Source organism: Trichechus manatus, unplaced genomic scaffold (assembly GCF_000243295.1).
Source record: "Trichechus manatus latirostris isolate Lorelei unplaced genomic scaffold, TriManLat1.0 scaffold00079, whole genome shotgun sequence".
NCBI classification, from domain to species: domain Eukaryota; kingdom Metazoa; phylum Chordata; class Mammalia; order Sirenia; family Trichechidae; genus Trichechus; species Trichechus manatus.
The window spans coordinates 1454256-1474342 of record NW_004444015.1 but is presented as its reverse complement, the minus strand read 5'-3'; the positions used below and the strand labels follow the sequence as shown (position 1 = coordinate 1474342).

Here is a 20087-nt window from a genome sequence, read left to right as displayed (position 1 = left end):
AAATTAAAAATATAAACAATAAAAATAAATAATGAAAGGCATATGACAAAATATTTCATTTTATGTTGTACTTCATGTGTGACTTTTCATGGCATCTTTGTTGTTATTGTTAGTTGCCTCTGAGTCCATTGTGACTTAAGGTTACCCCGTTACAACCCTTCAAAATAAATATCCACGTTTTTGAATATGAGTAAACTGAGGCACAGAGATGTTTATTGATTTGCCCAAGTTCACCAACTAGAATATGGTAGAGCCAGGATGAAAATTCAGGTCTGTTTGATCCCAGAAAGACTGCAACATAGGTAGACCCTAAACTTAATAATACCCCAGTAGAACCCTACTGTTTTCCCTTTCCACACTGATACCATTATCCAAGGCTCTCATTCTCTCCGCTCGCCCCAGTGCTGATTATATAATTTGCAAAATGAAAACATGGGGCCCCTTGTTCAAAATTTATTACGAATTTCAGGACAGTGACAGCAGAGCATTAAACCAAATGTGGGGCTCTTGTAAGCACAGGGCCCTTCTAAGCATGGGACCCTGTGAGACTGCACAGGTCCATGTCCATGAAATCCACACCTATGAAGCAAGCAGCCCCACAGTACACCTAACTCTGAGTCTGGTTTTATTTGTCTTTGAAATGTAGTAGGATTTTCAGGCTTTGTTTATGTGACAGGGAAATTACAAAACAAAAATCCTTTGTGACAAGGGAACATAATTCGTTCTTTACCATTTCTCACTGCATGTTAAGGAAGCTGATTCCTAATCTTTTTTTTTTTTAACTTTTTGTATTTTTTTATTGTACTTTAGATTAAGGTTTACAGAACAAATGGATTCTCATTAAACAGTACACATATTGTTTTATGACAATGGTTAACAACCCCACAACATGTCAACACTGTCCCTTCTCAAACTTGTGTTCCCTATTACCAGCTTTCCTGTCCCCTCCTGCCTTCTAGTCCTTGTCCCGGGACTGTTGTGCCCCATTAGTCTTGTTTTGTTTTATGGGGCTGTCTAATCTATGGCTGAATGGTGAACCTCCGCAGTGACTTCATAACTGAGCTAAAAGGGTGTCCGGGGGCCATACTCTTGGGGTTTCTCCAGTCTCTGTCAGGCTAGTAAGTCTGGTCTTTTTTTGTGAGTTTGATTCCTAATCTTTTGTGTGCTGAGCAGGATGATGAGTGTGTATCAGTTTCCTGTGGCTGCCATAACAAAAGTACCACAAAGTGGGTGGCTTAAAACAACAGAAACAAGTTGTCTCACAATTCTGGAGGCTGTTGTTGTGTGCTGTCGAGTTGATTCCAACTCATAGCGACCCTGTAGGACAGAGTAGAACTGCCCCATAGGGTTTCCTAGGCTGACATCTTTACAGGAGCAGATTGCCAGGTCTTTTCTCCCATGGAGCAGTAGTGGGTTTGAACCCCCAACCTTTCTGTTAGTGGCTGAGCATGCCACCAGGGCTCCTTCTGGAGGCTAGAAGTCCAAATTCAAGGTTTCCGCAAGGCCATGCCCTTTCTGAAGGTTCTAGGGGAATGTCCTTTCCTGTTTCTCTCAACTTTTCTGGTAGCCCCAGGCATTTCTCGGCTAGCAGCTGCAGCGTAACTCCAGTCTCTGCCTCTGTCTTCTCATGTCCATCTTCCCTGTGTATCTGTGTCTCTTTTCGTCTTTTTATGCGGACACCAGTCATACTGGATCAGGACCTGCCCTACTCCAGTATGACTTTGTGTTAATTTAATTGATAATATCTTCAAAAACCCTATTTCCAAATAAGATCACGTTCACAGACAATGGGGCTTAGTACTTCAGTGTATCTTTCTGGAGGACACAATTCAGTCCCTAGGAGAGTTTAAGGATGCAAATCAGTGGCTGAGAGGATGAGCAGGAGAAGAGGCTGGAGGCTGCTTGGGTGGAGAGGAAGACCTGGAAAGACCTGGGGCTGGCTGATGGAAGCTTTTGGAGAGAGAGAGAAAGGAGAGAGGGCACAGTTGGTCCCAGGGAGGGAAGAACAGGAATATTAAAGGGGATTTTATAAAGGTTTGCCATACGGCGAGTGATACTAACTCTGTTTGGTCTCATGGTGGGTTTGATATGCTAGTCATACATTTTTTTTCTACTGTACATTTAAATACATACATATCTAGTAAATGATAAATAATCCATTAATGTTTATTTGTGTTCTTCCTAAAATCATCTCATGTACTGCTAGTGGTACTGACACCACACTTTGGGAAATTCTGCTCAAGTTAGTTTTAAATAATGGTCTTTTCAGGATGGGGAAAGAAACCTGTGGTGGAGAGGGGTGCAGTTAAACATGTGCAGGACTTTTTAGTTCAGGCTGCCACAGATGGTGCATATCTGAATGAAGATGTTTAATTGCCTCCCCCATTTCAAATGCCCATTGAAATGACCAAAAGTCTATAATGGGGAAAAACCTGGATCGCCAAGAAGGGTGCCATCAATATACTAGAAAGTGGGAAGGATTTCTGAAAGATGTAACAAAGGCCAGACCGAGAGAAGTTGCAGCAACCTGAGTTTCACCTCAGGCTAAGGATGAGCCTGCCTGGCAGGCACTGGAGGCTAGGGTAGTCAGGGGATTCTGAGTTAGGGATGAATCTCTATCCTAGGAGGGACTTCAGGAAGCACACCATTTGCAGAAGAGACCCTAGAGTGGAGAGTCCTGCCACAGTGCGCTACTGGAGCCACCGCTTATCTCAGAGGTGCGCTGAGGGAAGTGAGGCACTGCCTCAGCTGGCTTCACACAAGGGCGGTTGTGCTGGTTCAAGAAAGGGGGGCAGCGAGTGAACAGATGGCCATGCCGAGCACAGGTTCTGTCAAGGCCGTGTCCAGCTTTAGCTCCCTCCCTGTGTCGCTAGGCAGCAGGCCCTCTCATCTGGAGAAGTGTGCCTGGTGATATTCATCTCTGTTGTCTGCTGTATTGGAGCACTCCTCTAGGTCCTTTTTGTGGCTGGCTTCTAGTCCTGTTTTTTTTGGGGGGGGGAGTGGCTTCATAATCATCCCCTCAGAGATGCAGCCCTTATTTAAAGTAAGTTCCCTGCTCTATTGTGTAGCAGTATCCAGTTTCTTTTATAGCATTCATTACTACTTGTAATTATTTTTTTAATTTTCTTCTTCTTTTTTTTTTTGTCTGTCTGCTCCACTAGATCGTAAGCTCCATGAGAGCAGGGATCTTGCCTGACTTGTTCACTGATGTATCACCAGCAGCTAGAATATAGGTATTCAGTATTTACTGAATGAGTAGGAGTTAGGAGAAAAAAAGTGAACAGGACCCAATGGTTATTCTTATACTAGCAATATATGTAATATACACTGAAGATAAAATTCTCATGAATGAACATTTATGCATACTATTGAAATATATAAAACAGGTAGTTTAAGAAATTCAAGTAGAAATTGACAAAACCATTATTGTGAAAGACGTCGATACATGTCTTGTAGTCCTTGATAGAAAAAATTGAAAGATATAGAGCATTTGAATAATATCCTTTAGTTTAATTTAACATTTATAATAGAGTTCATTGTACACTACAGGCCAAGAATACACATTCAGGTAACCGTGGAAGGTGGTCTCATTAAAAATGAGAAAAAAGATATAATTACAGATAAAAAGGAGATTTAAAAATTATAAGTGAAGAACTACCCCTCTCCAAAAAATACAGACTCAGACTGTTTATGGATAAGTTTTTCCATTCCTTTAATGGATCAAATAATTCCTATGCTGTTTAAACTGTTTCAGTATAGAAAAAACAACGAGAACCTTCACAGTTCATTTTATGAAGCAGGTATAATCCTCATGCCACAACCTACAGATACAGCACTAAAAAGACAACTACAGACACACACTTCACTTATGAATGTTGATCCAAAAGGCCTACATAAAGCATTATTTATTTCAGGAATGCAAAAATATTTTAATATCAGAAAATATATTAATATTCAATAATTAATAGGCAGAGGGGAAATATGGTTATGGCAGTAGATGTTAAAAGCATTTGATAAAATCTTACTTCCATTCCTCATTAAAAACAAAACAGCAACAGAAAAGTTGCAGTAAACCAGGACTAGAGGAATACCTCCTTAATTTAATAAAGAATATCTAAAAGTAATAGCCAACATTATATTTCATGAAGAAGCACTAGCACGTTCCCATTGAAGTCAGGATCGACTCAAGGATGCCCATTATCATAGCTATTATTATTCAACCTACTTTTAGAGGTTCCTAGGCAATGCAGCAAAAGAAGAAAAAGAAGTGAGGGGTTAATATTGGAAAGAAAGGAGGTAAAACCATCTGCATTTAGTTTTAATATGATTATCTATCGGGAACAAAACTGAAGAACAATGAGAACTAATGGGAGTCAACTAAGTAGGTTATAAAATACATGAACAACAATCAATAGCTTTCTTACATACCAGTAATAATCAGCTAGAAGATGTAGCGAAATAGAAGATGACATTCACATAACAATAAAATATATATGATGTCTGGGAATAAACATAATAAGTAATGTGCGGGACCTGTATTAATGCAGCTAGAAACCTTACTCATGGACATAAAAAGAGACTTGAATGAATGGAGAAACAAACCACTTCCTGGATAGGAAGATATTGTAAAGATGTCAGTTCTCTCCATGGAACACACAATAAATGTTTTTCGAATGAATGTTAAACGAACATAATGCGATAAAAATCTTACTAGATTTTCTTTGACTTGACAAAATGATTCTAAGGTTCATCTAAAAAATACTTCAGAATTACAGATAAAATTTTGGTAACAAAGACTAATGAAAGGATTGCCAGATCAGTTATTAAAACGTATAACAACATAAGATAAATTATAGCAGCGGTATTGGTGCATAATAAACAGATTGGTTAGTGGAATAGAATATAAAGTCAAGAAACATACCTATGAATGTCTGAGGACTTAGAGTATGATGATGATGGCACAAGTAGGAAAAGATGGATTATTTAATAAATGATATCGGGATAACTAGAAAAAATATATCCCTACTTCATAACATATTCCAAAATATATTCCAGGTGGATTAAGGATTTTAATTTAAAAAAGTGAAACCATGAAAGTGTTAGAAGAAAATGTTAGAGTCTAGAATATCTTTCTAAACATTATCTGAAAGGCAGAGATAATAAAGGAGGAGATTGATAGATTTGATTACCTAGAAAATTGTAAACTTCTGAACTTCCCGAAACACCATAAAAAAATGAAAAGGTACCTGACTCCTTTTAAAAGACTCTTTGGAACATATATGGCAGATTAAGGAGTAATTTATTATGCAACAAATTTATGAAAGATTTCACCTCACTGATAATCAAAGGTGAAAATGAAAACCAAAGAGATGTCATTATTTTGGCTAGTAAACTGGCAAATGAAAAAAAGGTGAGGATGCAAGAAAGCTGGTGCTTGCATGCACTGCTGGTAGAAGTGCACATTGGTGCAGCCTTTCTGGAAGGTAATTTGGCCATAGTCAAGAGCTATTCTTTAAGAATTTATCCTAAGGAATTTGTCATGAATATCTGCAAATATATAGCTCTGATGATAATTATTACGGTTTTCTTTGTAATGTCAATAAAGTGGAAACAACCTAAATGTCTTCCTATGAGGGAATGGCTACATAAGTTATCAAAGAGCCCTATGATGGAATACTGTGAAGTTATTAAAGAAAGTGTTAGAAGATACATAGTAATGATAGGGACACATCCATACTGTGGGAAAGAAGGATAGCCTTTTATATTGGAGGGATTCTGAAAGTAAGACTAAAAACAGCTTCTTTGAAGTAACCAGGAAGAAGGATAAGGAAGGATTACTGTACGTAAGGCCTTTATTTTTATCAGTAAATAAAAAAGCCGGTATCTTTACCAAGAGTTTCTGTGATGAGATTGTTGCTAATACCTGATTTAGTTTGAATACAATACTGTTTCCAAGCTGTCAATTGATTAGGCCCCTCAAAGTCACTGCTAGCAAATTCACTATTGTAAATCAGTATACAGCATAACAGTGGGGAGTTTCAGCCTATAGGTTAAGCACTTGTAAACCTAGTACTCAATTTTTCAATCTTATGCCAGAATCGTATTCTGATTAATAACAATACCTAAGCTGTTATGAGGTGAAAGTACATTATCTGTTAACTATTAGACTTTCCGTAACTGTTTTAAATCCTTACGAAGCAAAGGGAATTCCTATTAAAAGGTTTGTCAGAAGTGAGAAATACTTTATATGTTGGCATTAATAACTTTACTTCTTCTAAAGGGTTCTCAAACTCTACGTCCCCAAACGAGTATGTTCTGTGGATCAATAAGAATGCCGATGGACAGTCTCCGGGAAATGAATCTGTGATGGAAACTCTGTTAAGCTTTTTTTCTCCAACAAGTAAGTTCTTATTTGATTTTTTTTCCCCACCAGTATCCTTGTTTTGACAACAGTAGTTAAATGTTTAGGAGGTAGTGTGGCATGTGGCGTTGGAGTCAGACATACCTGAGTTTCAGTTCTGGCTCTGCCCTTTGTCTTAGACAAGATACTCTCTGAACTTCATTGTCCTCATCTTTAACATGAAGATATTTACCACAAAGAATTGTGAGGATGAACTGAGACAACATTTGTAAGACAATCAATAGATATTTGTTCCTCTTTATAAAATACTTTTCTTTCACAAATATTTTAAACCTTTCACAATTTACCTTAATGGTCTTGCCTGAAATTTAGTCACTGTCCCAGTATTGTGAAATAGGTGTCTTCTGTGGCATTAAGCAGGGTACTGTGTGGCCCTGATGTTATGGAATATACCAGATGTTTTCCCATCTGTTTTAACGATAAAAATTTCAGGTTTCAAGTTGCACAGTCTTGTTGTGAATCTGTATATAATGCGTTTTTTAGGCACTTGATGACCCCTGAGGATTATTAACCACAAATGAAACCGTTTCATTTTGTACAGCATGTGGTGCCCTTTCAAGGAGAAGCTTCACAGAAATCGACATATGTGAATTATAAATAAAGCTTTTATTAAAAATCATCCAGAGTTTATTTTAATAAAATTAGATGTAGGTATATAAGTTTAAGACAAATATCTGACCTAGGTTGATTGAAATTTTTGAAAACGATGACTAAATATTTATAAAATATACATACTGTCTTCTTTGAAAAGGTTCATAAAATGTGAAATACTTTCAACCGATTTATTTCCTCCCCTGGATAATTGCAAATGAATACTCGTTCCACTCAGGTATTTTTTTTTTAAAGTCTGTTGTGTTGTCATTGGACTGTTGTTTGTTAAAAATTCGCTTCTTAGAGATTAAAATGATAACCTTGAGACATACTGGCAGGGAAGCTCAAGAGGTCAGTTGATCCCTTCTCCCTCTAGATCAAATGATATACTTAAACCTGATAAAAATGGTTGTACCCTTTTTCTTCTTCAACATCACTAGTGTCTCTTAGTAATTTCAGTCTGAAAGGTAATTTTACTATCTAATCGAAAGTCCATCAGATGCAGTATAAGTATTTAAAAAAAAAGAAGCTCAGCATTAGAAGGGACTTAGTGATCATTGGAGTCCCTGGGTGGCACTAACAGTTAAGCGCTTGGCTGCTAACTGAAAGGTTGCTGGTTTGAACCCACCCAGAGGCACCTAGGGAGAAAGTCCCGGCGATCTGCTTCAGAAAGGTCACAGCCATGAAAACCCTGTGGAGCACAGTTCTAGTCTGCAACATCTGGGGTTGCCACGAGTCGGAGTCGACTTGACGGCAACTGGTAACGGGTTTTCTTCAAGCTATCTACTTCAGTCTCTTGTATGTTTTGAAACCCTCTCTTAAGCCTTCCTGGGCAGTGGTGTTGGAACAACGCCAGTGGGGAGGAACTCAGTATGCAGGAAGTTCATTCCATTTCTGAGCAGGCTCTGTCTGTTGTCACCCTCTTCTGGGTGTGTGGTGCCCAGCGCTGAACACAGTCTTCCAGATGCAGTCCAACATCTGGGGGAGTAGAGTCACCCTAGGCTTGCCAGAATTAAGAACAGATTGCTTAGAGTGCATAGCAACAAAGTGGGCTAAACGCTCACATGTCTAAAATGTTTGGGGAATGAATATCCTGGCTGACTGGTATACATTGAATTTGGTACTTACATCCTTTATTTTCTCATCTTTAAAATGGAGATTGTTAGACTCGGTTTGGCAGTGTGTTTCGAAGATTAGTAATAATGTAGATAAAGCAAGGTGCCTGGCCCAGATGGGTGCTTAATGAATGGCAGCCCTTATAATTTCGACCTCAGCTTCAGGAATTGCCTATTTTTAAAGAAGAGGAATATAATATGTTAAGAGGTAAAAGTATGCTTAAAACAATTATATTGTTCTTTGTTGATGTTGAAGTGCTTTAGAGTGATCATAAAACATCAGTTACTACTTTTTAGTTATCGGCCTTTGTGGTTGTCATTTGTTTCTCTTATAAAGAAGGATATTAAAAAATCACTTATTTGACATTGTAAGTCTTAGATTCAGATATGTGAGAATTTATTGCAGGTGCATGAATCTTGGTGTTCATGCCATAAATCATTGCCTATTCAAAACTATAGAGTTATAACGTAAGGCCAAAAGGAAGAATTTAAAACATACATCGTAGTGCCAATATGATAAGTGTTCACATAAAGTAGGTCAGTACCATTAGTATCACTTACTGTCTGTCGGTAAGCTGTGCGAATTTTACTTACATTAATTCTCATTGAGGCATTCAGTGAGTTTCTGTAGCTTAGTCAGATTAAGTGAGAGAGTATCTGTGGCATTATTTTAACAGAGTGTTAGTTTCAAGGGAGTTTGGCCTGTTCTTGTTATTTAGTTCCTTCTGTGATATTTTTGAATCACCACCACTCACCACATGATTTTATAGTCCTTTTAAAACTACCTTACTAATGATCTGTTAACAATTTATGTTTTTTCTGCAGTTCATCTAGAATTGAAAATGTGATGTTAAATACCTTTGTGGTAATTTTTAGTTGAACTCTTATTTTTTCAGCATGCATCATGATTTGTATATATCATTCGGTCTTTTCTTTAAATGTACTAGCCTGTTTTCTTTGTTGTTGTTTTGCCTTGCAATAATTGTTTAATTAGGGGAAATGCTTATTAACCATGTTGAATTCTCTTTGTTGGATTTCTGTTTCTAAAAGCATGCATTCCAAAAGAGAATCAGGTGGTAGAGGCTTGTAATGGACAGAAGGATCTTAACGCGAGCGAATGTTTGAAGTACAAATGCTGTTATTCCGAGACCAGTGACTTTGGCTGTTTTGTCCCATTAAGAGATAGTAAGTTCATCTTCTTCTATTTTTTATATTTCTGTCTTTAAAAATGGAATAAACAGGTCACAATGGCATCAGTTTAAATTGGGAAGTCCCAGCTTAACACGAAAGGGGGGCTCCCAGCCCTAGAGCAACACTGTCCTTTGAAGGTCCTGAGGTGGTCAGGACTCTCTTCGTGGGCTGTTTCTGGTTAGCCCTTGGATGGTACCTATGGCAGCTCACAGTGAGTCTCACCTCTTTAGCTTTAGTTGCTCTCTGTCTAATGTCCCGAAGGTTCCAGGCTCTGTGAGGTGGAACCCTCAATGCCTGGGAGAAGACACCAGTTGGGCATACGTCTGCTTTCTTTTCTCTGTCCAGCTTCTCTTCCTGAGTAGGATTTTTCCCATTTAGCTCTCCTTCAGCATCTAAGTGTATAACAGTAGACTTGATTGTTTTTTGTTAAAGCTTATTAGTTTTTCTTTGTTTTGTTTTTGAATTAGCTTCTTAAGATTGTTTTTTTCTTTACAAAGTTGTGAGAACTAGGCAGTCTGTTTTCTGCCTTCATTTGGATGATGGGGCATATTACCAGTTGGTCCCACAATGAGCATATTTGATATGATGGCACACTAACAAATACTTCAGAAAGGATGTAGGCAAAACAGTTTCTTAGGTTAATACAGTCCCTATTCAATTTCCAGTTCTTTGTTGAACATCTAGTATTAATAATGGAAGCTGAAACCTGATCATGAATATAGTATTACAATTTTAACACTGTCACATTGTGTTTATAATTCGTTCATCAGTTTGATTTTTATATTCTCTGTAAACAGACAGTTGGTTCTTGTAGATGACAAAAATTGAACCGTGACTTACAATTCCCCAATCATATTAGAATGTATTTCTAAATGAATGTAAGAATAAAATATGCTTATTCACCTGCAAATTCTTGATTCCTTGTTTAATTTAATGTTTTATAATTTGGAAGTAAACATTTAATAAGCTGCTCCTTTACCAAGTTAACTGTTCATAGCTTAATTTGCTCCTTGAGTGCTCAAGGATGTGTAACATACGGCCAAGGAGAAAGCACTTATGGCCATAGGAAGAAATGTATACTATGCATTGCAATAATCTGTTAACAAAAACAGTAGGATCATTTTGTTAAAGCTTCCATTGAGGGGCACGTATTTAAAATGTAGCCTTTAGTTGTATTCCAAAAACATTTCATAAGCTCCTGCTGCTTATAGAGTAGCAAGGATATGTATCTACCTGTCATATAAGAATCCCTCCTCATTTTACTTTATTAACTGGTAGTTTTCTATAAAGACTTTGTGAAAGAGCTCAGATTTGCTTCTCTTGCTTAAGTCATAAAAGTAACAGGATATAATTAAACCAACAGAGCCTACACAGATGTTCCGGATGTTTCTGGTTGGTGTGAGCAGCGTGATCATCCTGGGATTTGTGCCCGTTTGTTGCTGCTCTTTTTGCCGGAGGAGGTAGGCAAACATATTATTTGTTGATTGCTAAGCATACTTGGATATTTTTGTGTAGACACATTTATTCAGATGCTCCAGAAACACAGGGATTGTATTTGTGTCCCTTTTGTTTCAAACAGGCTAGCTTGGGAAAAACCTAAAAGTAGTGACCATAATATTTTTTAAAATGCACATTAGTCTATTTTTCCATCAATTCAAGCTATCCTCTTGTGTAGTCTGTACATTCCATCATTAAACAAGACTCCAGTTGGAAGGAAAAATGAATCAACATGTTGGGTGTGTGTAGAGTAGGGACTGCTGGTTATTAACTGCAAATCAGGAGAATTCCCCAGAGTATGTGTTAGTATCCATTGTGTTAGATGGTCATCTACCATTGGGCCTTAAGGCTTTGGTCAGTCTTCAAGCAAATTTGTGCGAGATTCCTTCTTAGCATCTTGAGCAAAATTCCAGTGGACTACTGGCGTGACGCTTCTAAGTGATTTTTTTTTTTAATAGCTCCCCATCTACTGGGACACGGTGGGTGTGGAGGTCCAGAGCAAGGCCAGGACTAGGGTGAGGTGAGAGGGGATCTTGGGGTGCAAAATTTAAGGAGATGCTAACTCTCAGGTTTGTGCAAATGCAGGGTCAGCACTTGCATGACTCTGAGAACTAGTACTTCCTTAAATTCTCTGGTAAAGAGAAAGTGCCTGTTGAAGGTTAAGCATCTTTGAAGTTTTTATATGAGTTGATGGGAAAGTAGTGTTTGAGTTACCAAAAAATGATTCATATTTCACTGGAAGATTTATAGGACATTTGTACCTTAACTTTCTATAAGGATCAAGTCTTGCTTTTTTTACTCTTGTGTAGCTTTTCCTTGAGTGCTCAGAATGTGTCATATTCCTCATTGTAGTCTCGGTTCGTAGCAGACTGCCTCACATATAGTGGATGCTTAATACGTTTTTGTTGAATGAAACAATGAGTGAATGAGTGAAAAATATATAGTGGATGGAGTTGGATTATATATACATAATTTATATTTTCAGTGACTAGGATAAGGTTATCAGAGGCCTGAAGTTTCTGGAAATTATCAAGTGACTTGGTAATCCTGGCAGTTTGCCTGGTTGTCTGTTTTATGAAGGGCGTTTAACCCTGATCATGAAGCCCATTTTCTCATTGCTTACATCTCTTTAACAGACCATTTGGAGACCACTGTTGGGTCACAGCATTTTCACTATTCCAGTTTACATATTACGGTCAATTCTTTTCTCAGTTTTCACTTTAGTTTCCTATTCTGAATGAGTGATCTCTATTCCTGTGCCTTTTGGGTTTTTTCTTTTTACCAGGTGATTGGGGGAGTGGGAATGGAATTTTTGACCCTTCCTTCTTCTCTTCAAAGCTTAGTTTTATATAAAAGATTACTCATGAATAAAAATGAAATTATATTTGCTAGAAATTGGTGACTAAGATTAGGCCATACAATTTAGAGGGAGTCGAGTATAATAAGCCTGGTATAATAACTTCATTATGGGTGCTCTGTTGTGCCTTCTGCCAAGGAGTTTTATGAGGATGTTCAGGTCCACTGGATTTTTTTCTAAAATGAAATCCAAACGATTATCCCTTGATAAGACTATATTTTCTTCTTTCTGCATAATGCAAACTGCTTGAAAGGCTTGAATTAATGTGAATAAGTATACAGGTAGTCTTGACTTAATGATGTATTCGAGTTACGATGAACTGCACTTACAACTGTCTTTCTTTTTTGCACATCTTATCGTTAGTAATATGTATGTATGCATGTATTAAAATATATCTGTAAGTTTATATGTAATGTTTCCAACCCCCAAAGACAAAAAGATGGGATTTATAAAGACACTGATAATAAAAGGTAATAATAATTAAAATTAAAAAAAAAATGAGATATTCAACTTACGTCAGAACAGACTTACAACAGAATCATTGGAACGGAAAACTCCATTGTAAGTCGGGGACTACCTGTATATGGGAAACCATAAATTTTGGTTTATTATTTTTTAATTTTGTTTTTTTAAGTAGACTTTATTTTTAGAGCAGTTTTAGGTTTACAGAAAAATTGTGCAGAAAGTACAGAGAGTTTCCCATACACTCCCTCGTCCCCTGCCCACAGTTTCCTCTGTTAATGTTTTGCATGCCTGTGGTACATTTGTCACAATTGATGAACCCATATTGATGCATGATTATTAACTAAAATCCATACAGGTTTTATTGGCCTAAAAATGCCCCGTGCTCCACCCATTCATCCTTTTCAGCTCCCACACCCCCAAAAGCCAAGTGACCACTGATATTTTAACTGATGCTATAGTTTGGCCTTTTCCAGAATATCGTATAGTTGAAATTACACAGTACAACACAAAGGCTTTTTAGATTGACTTCTTTCACTTAGCAATATGCATTTAAGCTTCCTCCACATCTTTTTGGGGCTCGATAGCTGGTTTTTTTTAATCACTGAATAATGCTCCACTGTATGAATGGACCACAGTTTATTTATCTAGCCCATGATTGAAGAACATCTTGGTTACTGTCAGTTTTTGGCAATTATGAGTAAAGCTGCTGTAAACATTCGTGTGCAAGTTTATTTGTTTATTTTACTGTTTTTGTGTAAGAGGTATTGTTCCATTAGTCATCCTGAGCTGCCTGTGGCAACCCCGGACCAGGTGGCTGATCCGGCCTGCTTTTTAGCTGGAATTTCCAGGAGCAGTGGTTGAGGGTGGATGGGACACACTCAGCTTTTCCTGGAAGGCTGACTTTAGAGGCAAGGGGGATAATTGTGTTAGAACAGAGATCCCATCCTTTACCAAACAAGGGGCTAAGTGGAGGCCAAAGGCTGCTAACCACCCGCCCCCCCCCCACTTTTTGGAGGGTAAAGTATCTCCTTAGAACTATCTCCTCAACTCATTTCCGGTTTTCCATTTCAAAGGATAAATAAATAGATGAAATATTAGGTAAAATAATCCCGTAAAAGGGAAATAGATGTAGCAGTAAAATCAATATGTAGTTGTTTATTTAAAAAAAAAAAATCCAAACACAGTTATTTGTCTAACTCAGAGGGGCTAAAAGCCAAATCCAGATCTGCAGGAACCCAATCTGGGTCTCTTTGTTGGAAGAACTCTTGAGGGATTGGAAGAAACCCTTAGCACCTCTCCCTGCTGGATCCTGTCCTATACTTTACTAAATAGTGAAGCTTTACTTCAGGAGACCGCTGTTGTAGCTCTCCTTTACTGGCCTTCAGTTGCAAGCCCAAACAAATGGACCTTTCAGCATTACTCCAGTCCTGCAGTTTGGACAGCACCTTTGTTTACAGATCACCTAAGGAGCTCCCAACTGAATTAGAGGAATGAAAAATGAGAAGTAATCTAAACAAGTGGGAGACATAAAAGCCCTTTAAATGAAAAGGATAATCACTCTCCAGAGCCAAACGTATTCTTTTGGTGCCTCATTCATGTGTTCCACAATTGACCGTATTTATTCAGTGTCTGCTTGTGCTAGGTACTGGGCAGGATACAGAAATGGGTAAGACTTAGGCCCTACTCTTAAGGAGCTTAAATGTACCTTAAAACAAATCCCAAGCCTTACACATTTTAAATAGCAATGTAAGATAGAATATAATTAAGGACTAAAATGAGCGGTGACAATAACTTACGAAAGTTCTGAGGCAGTGGAGATGAGGGTGATTGGGAAGGGAAAGAGTAGGCTCCGTGGTGGAGGTGACATTTGAACTGAGTTTTGAAGGGAAGACAAGATTTGGATAAGATGGGGAGGGGGTCTTCTCACAGAATTCATTTAATCCAGATGGGGTCTCCTCACTATAGACTCCTTAAACCTCTTGTTATTTCTGAGCGGAGGTAGCTGAACTTTGTCCCTGGAATAATCTACAACTGAATTTCTAGTTTACTTCTACTTGACTTGAGCTCAAGTGTGATACTAACTAGGTACACAGAGAACTCAAGTTGGCTTGAACTGGTTGCACATGTACAAAAGGGGTAGAGAACATTAGTGAAGAGCTTTCTAAGAAATTGTTATGAATAGCCTTCTTTAAGCTAGCATGTAAAATGTGGTTTGAAATTCACTGCATCCTCAAGGTTATGTAAGATCTATTTTTATCTTTATTAATAGGGATCAGAAGCCTCATTAGGTTTAAGTGTCACTAGTAGGCTTAAGACTTACGTAGAGAAGAAGGAAGGAAAAGATCAGGTGGATGGAGGACAAAAGAGAAACAGGGAAGGGTGGGGAATGAGATAGCTGAGTTATTCCTCTTACAGTAATAGAGTGCCAACAGCAGTAGTCTTGAGTGCCAAATTCAGTTTCTAATCTTTGCCTGTTTTTAGGTAAGGTTTAAATCCATATGCATATGCCAATTAAACATCTGTATATTATATAGTGGTATGATACTTGAGTGTGTACATAGGTAAAAAATTCAAGCATTATAATGCTATGCCTGTTAAACTCAGATGATGCACATTTTTCTGTTGTTTTGTCTTAGGTTGAATTTGTAACTGAATTAAGTAAAAAATCAGATGAAAATACAAACCTATCAATTTTCTTTCAACTAATAAAAAAGCTATGATTTTTTAAGACTGTAGATGATCTGACATGCAAATGATGTAAAAAGCACATCCCCCATACACTTTCAATGTTGCTACTTGCCAGATGGCTGTTACTGAAAATTTCTACATTTAGGCAAATCCTGCTGTGTGATTCTCTGTATTATAATGTGGTTTTCAGTATGCAGATAGTCTTAATGCTACTTATTTTCTTAGAATGAGAGGTAAAGAATTGGGAGTAAATGTGTCAAAAATTGCCTAAAAATCATCACCCATTGAGTTTAAAAAATAGGCATTTACATTTTCAAATCCCCGTGTTTGTGTGTTTCATTATACTGTACAATATAATTAGTAATGTTATTTTGCAAAGCTTTATGCAGTAATTAGCCAACTGCTGAAAGGTTTGAAGTTCCTAGGTTTATATACATATGAATGGAGAGAAAGGAAATAAAATCTGTAACATTTGAAAGTATGGCTAGGCTCTAAGAACTTTTATAAAATATGATCAGATCAGAACGTGAACAACCTGGAACCTTGCTCTAACATGAGTCACTATAGATTTGAAATCTGTATAAATCCAGTTCTTCTTGAACCCTGTTCAAGGTAATTTAGCTACTGAAATAATAAGAGAACCTCATTATAAGTGGATTACATGTCTGAGGTGTTCCCATAGCAAGGGACTCCAAGGGCAGCATTTTAGAGAATTCTGGAATCATAGGTACTATTAAAGAGAACAATTCGTTGCCAAGTAACTAATAGCCTTGTTGTAAAATGCAGAGGCCTTTTCTCAATTCCTACCCAACTTGACCTTTTTTGTCATATAATACAGTGTCTACTTCCCCTTCTTGAACTTTTCCTCCCTTGGACTTCATTATTCCCCTTACCATTCTGACCCAGCTCAGTCTGCTTTTCTTTGTTCACCCAACTGTGACTGTTCCCCAAAGCCTTGCTCTCATCCATCAGAGTATGTCAGAGGTATGGAGTAGAAAGAATATTTAGGAAGATCTGGGTTCTAGTTCTGTGTTTACCACCTAATTTCAAATAAAATCTACGGATAAAGAAAATATAGTCATTTTAATTATGTAAAGTAGGGTATATTGACGTCATTGAAGTACAAGTCCTCAATTCCTTATCTAAAATTCTGAAATTGAAGAAGTTCTGCAAATCTAAATTTTTTTTTCCTAGCTCACTTGGCAGCAAAACCTCATTTGACCCGACCTGCAACTCTTTATGATCATTATTTATCCCACTTGGCATGAATATTCATGTATTTTTGTTGCAGAAGTATTCCTGTGTTGGATTATGAGATGCTGCCTCGGACCTCAGGGGGGTGTCATGTAATACCCAGTATATCATCTCATATTACCCTTCTAAAATCCAAATACTTCTGCATTCTGACGCACATCTGGCCCCAAGGGTTTCAGATAAGGGACTGTGGACTGTGTAGTTGTTTCAGTTATTATTATTTTTTAAGACTGCAGTTAACAACACTGCAGCATAAAGAGGCCATAGGTAAATCATATAAATATATTTTTGGCCTTCGCTCACTATTTCATTTATGCCTGGAGCCTTTTTTTAGGATGAATTGAGTAAAAAGTGTTTCTTTGCCCTACATCTGTCTTACCTAGTAGAGCTTAGTGACAACCCAGTAATGCAGTTTTAGGGGAGAAAAGTGAATATTACCTTCAGAGTCATCATTTCAAAGGCAGTCTTATCTATCTCTGGGCTTCACATGCTCGGAGCCTGGTCTGCTGTGTCCCCCTAACTAGCACTGTCATATGTCCCCTTCTGTGTGCTACTTGCATTGAGCTGAGGACAGGATTAGTCCTCTGTCGTGCCCTCTTCGTAATATTGTATGCAGATCCTTCTCTCTCTCTGTTATGGGTCTTCTCCTGACCTCTGCCATCAACATTTCTATTTTTTATCCTTGGCTTGTATTTAGTTCTTTAGAAAGTGAAAGTTGAAAGTCCTATAAGCAAAAACATAAAAGTCAGCTATATTTCCTGAGCCCCCAGTGTGTGCCAGGCTCTGTGGGGTATACAGAGATATGAAATAAGGTTCCAGCTTGAAGGCATTTTACAAGCTCAGAGGGGAGAAAGAGGCTGGCTAACCTAGTGGGGAAGAGGTTGTGCCTTAGATTTAGGCAGGTTTGGTTTTGAATCCTGGCTCAAGTATTGAGTAGTTTGGTGACCTTGGGCAGATTACTTTCCTTCTTGATGCCTCACTTTCACCATTTGAAAAATGGAAATGATAAAACTAATACCTGCCTCATTAGGTCATCATGAAGATTAATGAGATTATGCACATAGGAAGTCTATCATACCTGTTGCTGTTAGCCATTATTAGCCAACACTGCAATGTGGTCTAATGGAAGGGTGCTGTTGAGCAGACGTGGGTTCAAATCCTGGCATCTCTATTTACTAGCCGTGTGTGACCTTGAGTGAGTTATCTTACCTCTCTAAGGCCCAGTTAAATTTGCAAATAGGAAACACAGTATCCACTTTTTAGGGTTTTTGTGAAAATTAAATGAGATAAAACATATAAAGCACCTAGCCAAGTTCTTGGCATATGATCGCCTCTCAACTGCCTCCCCTCACCATCTGTGCAAACACAAGCACAGGATTAAATACCAAATCATAGTGATTGTAAGTGAAAGTTCTTTGAAAATTGTAAATTCTAATGCAGTGTTAACTGTTACTATTGTGAAGTTCATAGTAGGGGGAGAAGGTAACATGTAAGCTGGTTCGTGAAGGATGTGTAGCATTGATGTTAGCAAAGGGAAGTAGGACAGCATCCTTGTTGTGGAGGATCAAGTGATCAAAATGACTCTGTATAGAGTAATAATGATGGTTAAAATGATAAATATGTGTGAGCCAAGTGTAATACTTTCTATCAGGTCTATGAAATCTGGGGAGTTATAAAAAAATCATGTGGGAGAGTGGAACACGTTATGTAGGCAAATATCCTTTATAAACTCTCATTGTTACTGTTCTATCACTGTTGGGAAATAAGGTTTTGCTTGAACTTTTAATATTACAGCAAATGGGCCAATCCTTTCCAAAGGAAAGTCAACAGAATTTTAAAGGGTTTGAAGAAGCAAAGAAACAAACCGAAGATGGATACTGAATTGTTAGAGGCAGTAACGGAAGATGTGGAAGGACAGAGTGATGAAAGGGAGGAAGAGTCTGGAGGTAATTGACAATAGGATATAAAATTGAAGTGCTTAGTATCTGATTCTTGTTAGCTTTATATTTCTGTCATCGTCTTGGTTTGACTGATACTTATTTTTTACTCCACGAATCCTTGGACCACAGTAGTGTCAGCTTCTGGAATGATATTATCACTAAGGATGTTTGGATGGTAGGAAGGTGGACAAGAGATGCGCCAAGCTGTTTTGATGCCACATTATTTGATACACGTAGTTCAGCCCTTCAGGGGCAGCAAAGAAGTGGAATCTGTCTGCTCTGACTTGGAGGCTCCATGGCAGATGCCCTTGGTAGATAATAATGACCACAGTCCTCCATGTGTGTTGCCCACACCACCTCTGCAGGGGAAAGAGTATGGCCTTAGGGGTCTGACAGACCTGGGATCAAATCCTGGCTCCTAGCTGTTAGTTTCAGCTACCCTCCCCTCCAAAAAACCCAGTGCTAGAAGAGATTGAGAGTGGGGATCTCAGAGTCACCACTCGGGGCTCCCTGGGCCTCACTGGCCAGAGTTGCAGATTCCCTTCACTTTGACCTCAGACGACTCCTCCCAGAAATAATTGTGAAGGGTCAAGTAAGAGTGAAATGGTTGATGAGAAAAGGGATATACTTCAGTGGTGTTTCCATGGGCAAGTAATGCAACCTTTCAGCTCCTTAATAGCGCCATCTGAGTTTTTTTTGTGTGGTTTTAACAATATAGTGTATGTGAAAATGCTTCGGAAATTGCAACACACTACTCAAATCTAAGACTTTAATTTCTAGCCTCAGTTACAGAGAAACAGAGGAGGTGGGATAAGCGGATCATTGACCTCAGTGTCAGGAGCCTCTGGCGTCAGTCGCATTTCTGACATTATTGACAGTGTGAGCTTGGCCAAGTCCCTTAACATTCATGAGCTTCAGTTCACCGATCTGCAAAACAAGATGAATAGGAAAAGCGACTTATCTCAGGAGCAACAAAAGGGAATCTTTGTACAAGGTGCTGTGTAAGTGTATGTATGATATGTGTGTGTGTATATATAATTTAAACAAGGTAATGCAGTCAGTTCTCATTGTTTGTGGTAATTATGTTGTACAAAGTAACCACAAACACTGATTTAGCGAATAGATGATCCAGAAGAATGCGGAAATTATTGAATAATATCATTAATATCACACGCAAGGGACCTGAATTTCTCAGAGTTTTGAATAACTTGCTAGTATGTGGAAGAGGCAGGATTCTCACCCAGGTATCTGCATCCCCACCTTTAGCTCCATGATCATGGATGATTCAAACAGCTAAGTTATGGTCCTAACTCAGTGATCTTGGGCGGGCCCTTTAACCTGCCCAAGCCATGGTTGACTCATAGTTAGACCCTCGGTTCTTTCCCTAGTATTTCATTGGACTGCTAAACAATGAAATGCAGTTGCACGTGTGTAAAAGCACTTTGTACCCTCTAAGGCAGCCTGCAGTGCCGTGTGTCATTAAGGCTTGTGGTGATGGCACGCCCTGCTGTGTCTGAGTCTCTGTTTCTGGGTGGTCAAGGTCAAGAATAGCTGTGTACAGAACACCA

At 38.3% G+C, this 20087-nt stretch overlaps 1 protein-coding gene across 1 annotated transcript in view; it reads left to right on the top strand.

Annotated features, from left to right (window-relative positions):
* FMR1NB (FMR1 neighbor) overlaps positions 1 to 18533 on the top strand; it is a 22407-nt gene extending 3874 nt beyond the window's left edge. The window contains exons 2-5 of the mRNA XM_012556814.1: positions 6281 to 6400; positions 9178 to 9312; positions 10682 to 10778; positions 18374 to 18533. Coding sequence (XP_012412268.1) covers positions 6281 to 6400; positions 9178 to 9312; positions 10682 to 10778; positions 18374 to 18533 — 512 coding nt within the window. The remainder of the gene's footprint in view (positions 1 to 6280; positions 6401 to 9177; positions 9313 to 10681; positions 10779 to 18373) is intronic.
* Positions 18534 to 20087: the final 1554 nt, after the last annotated feature.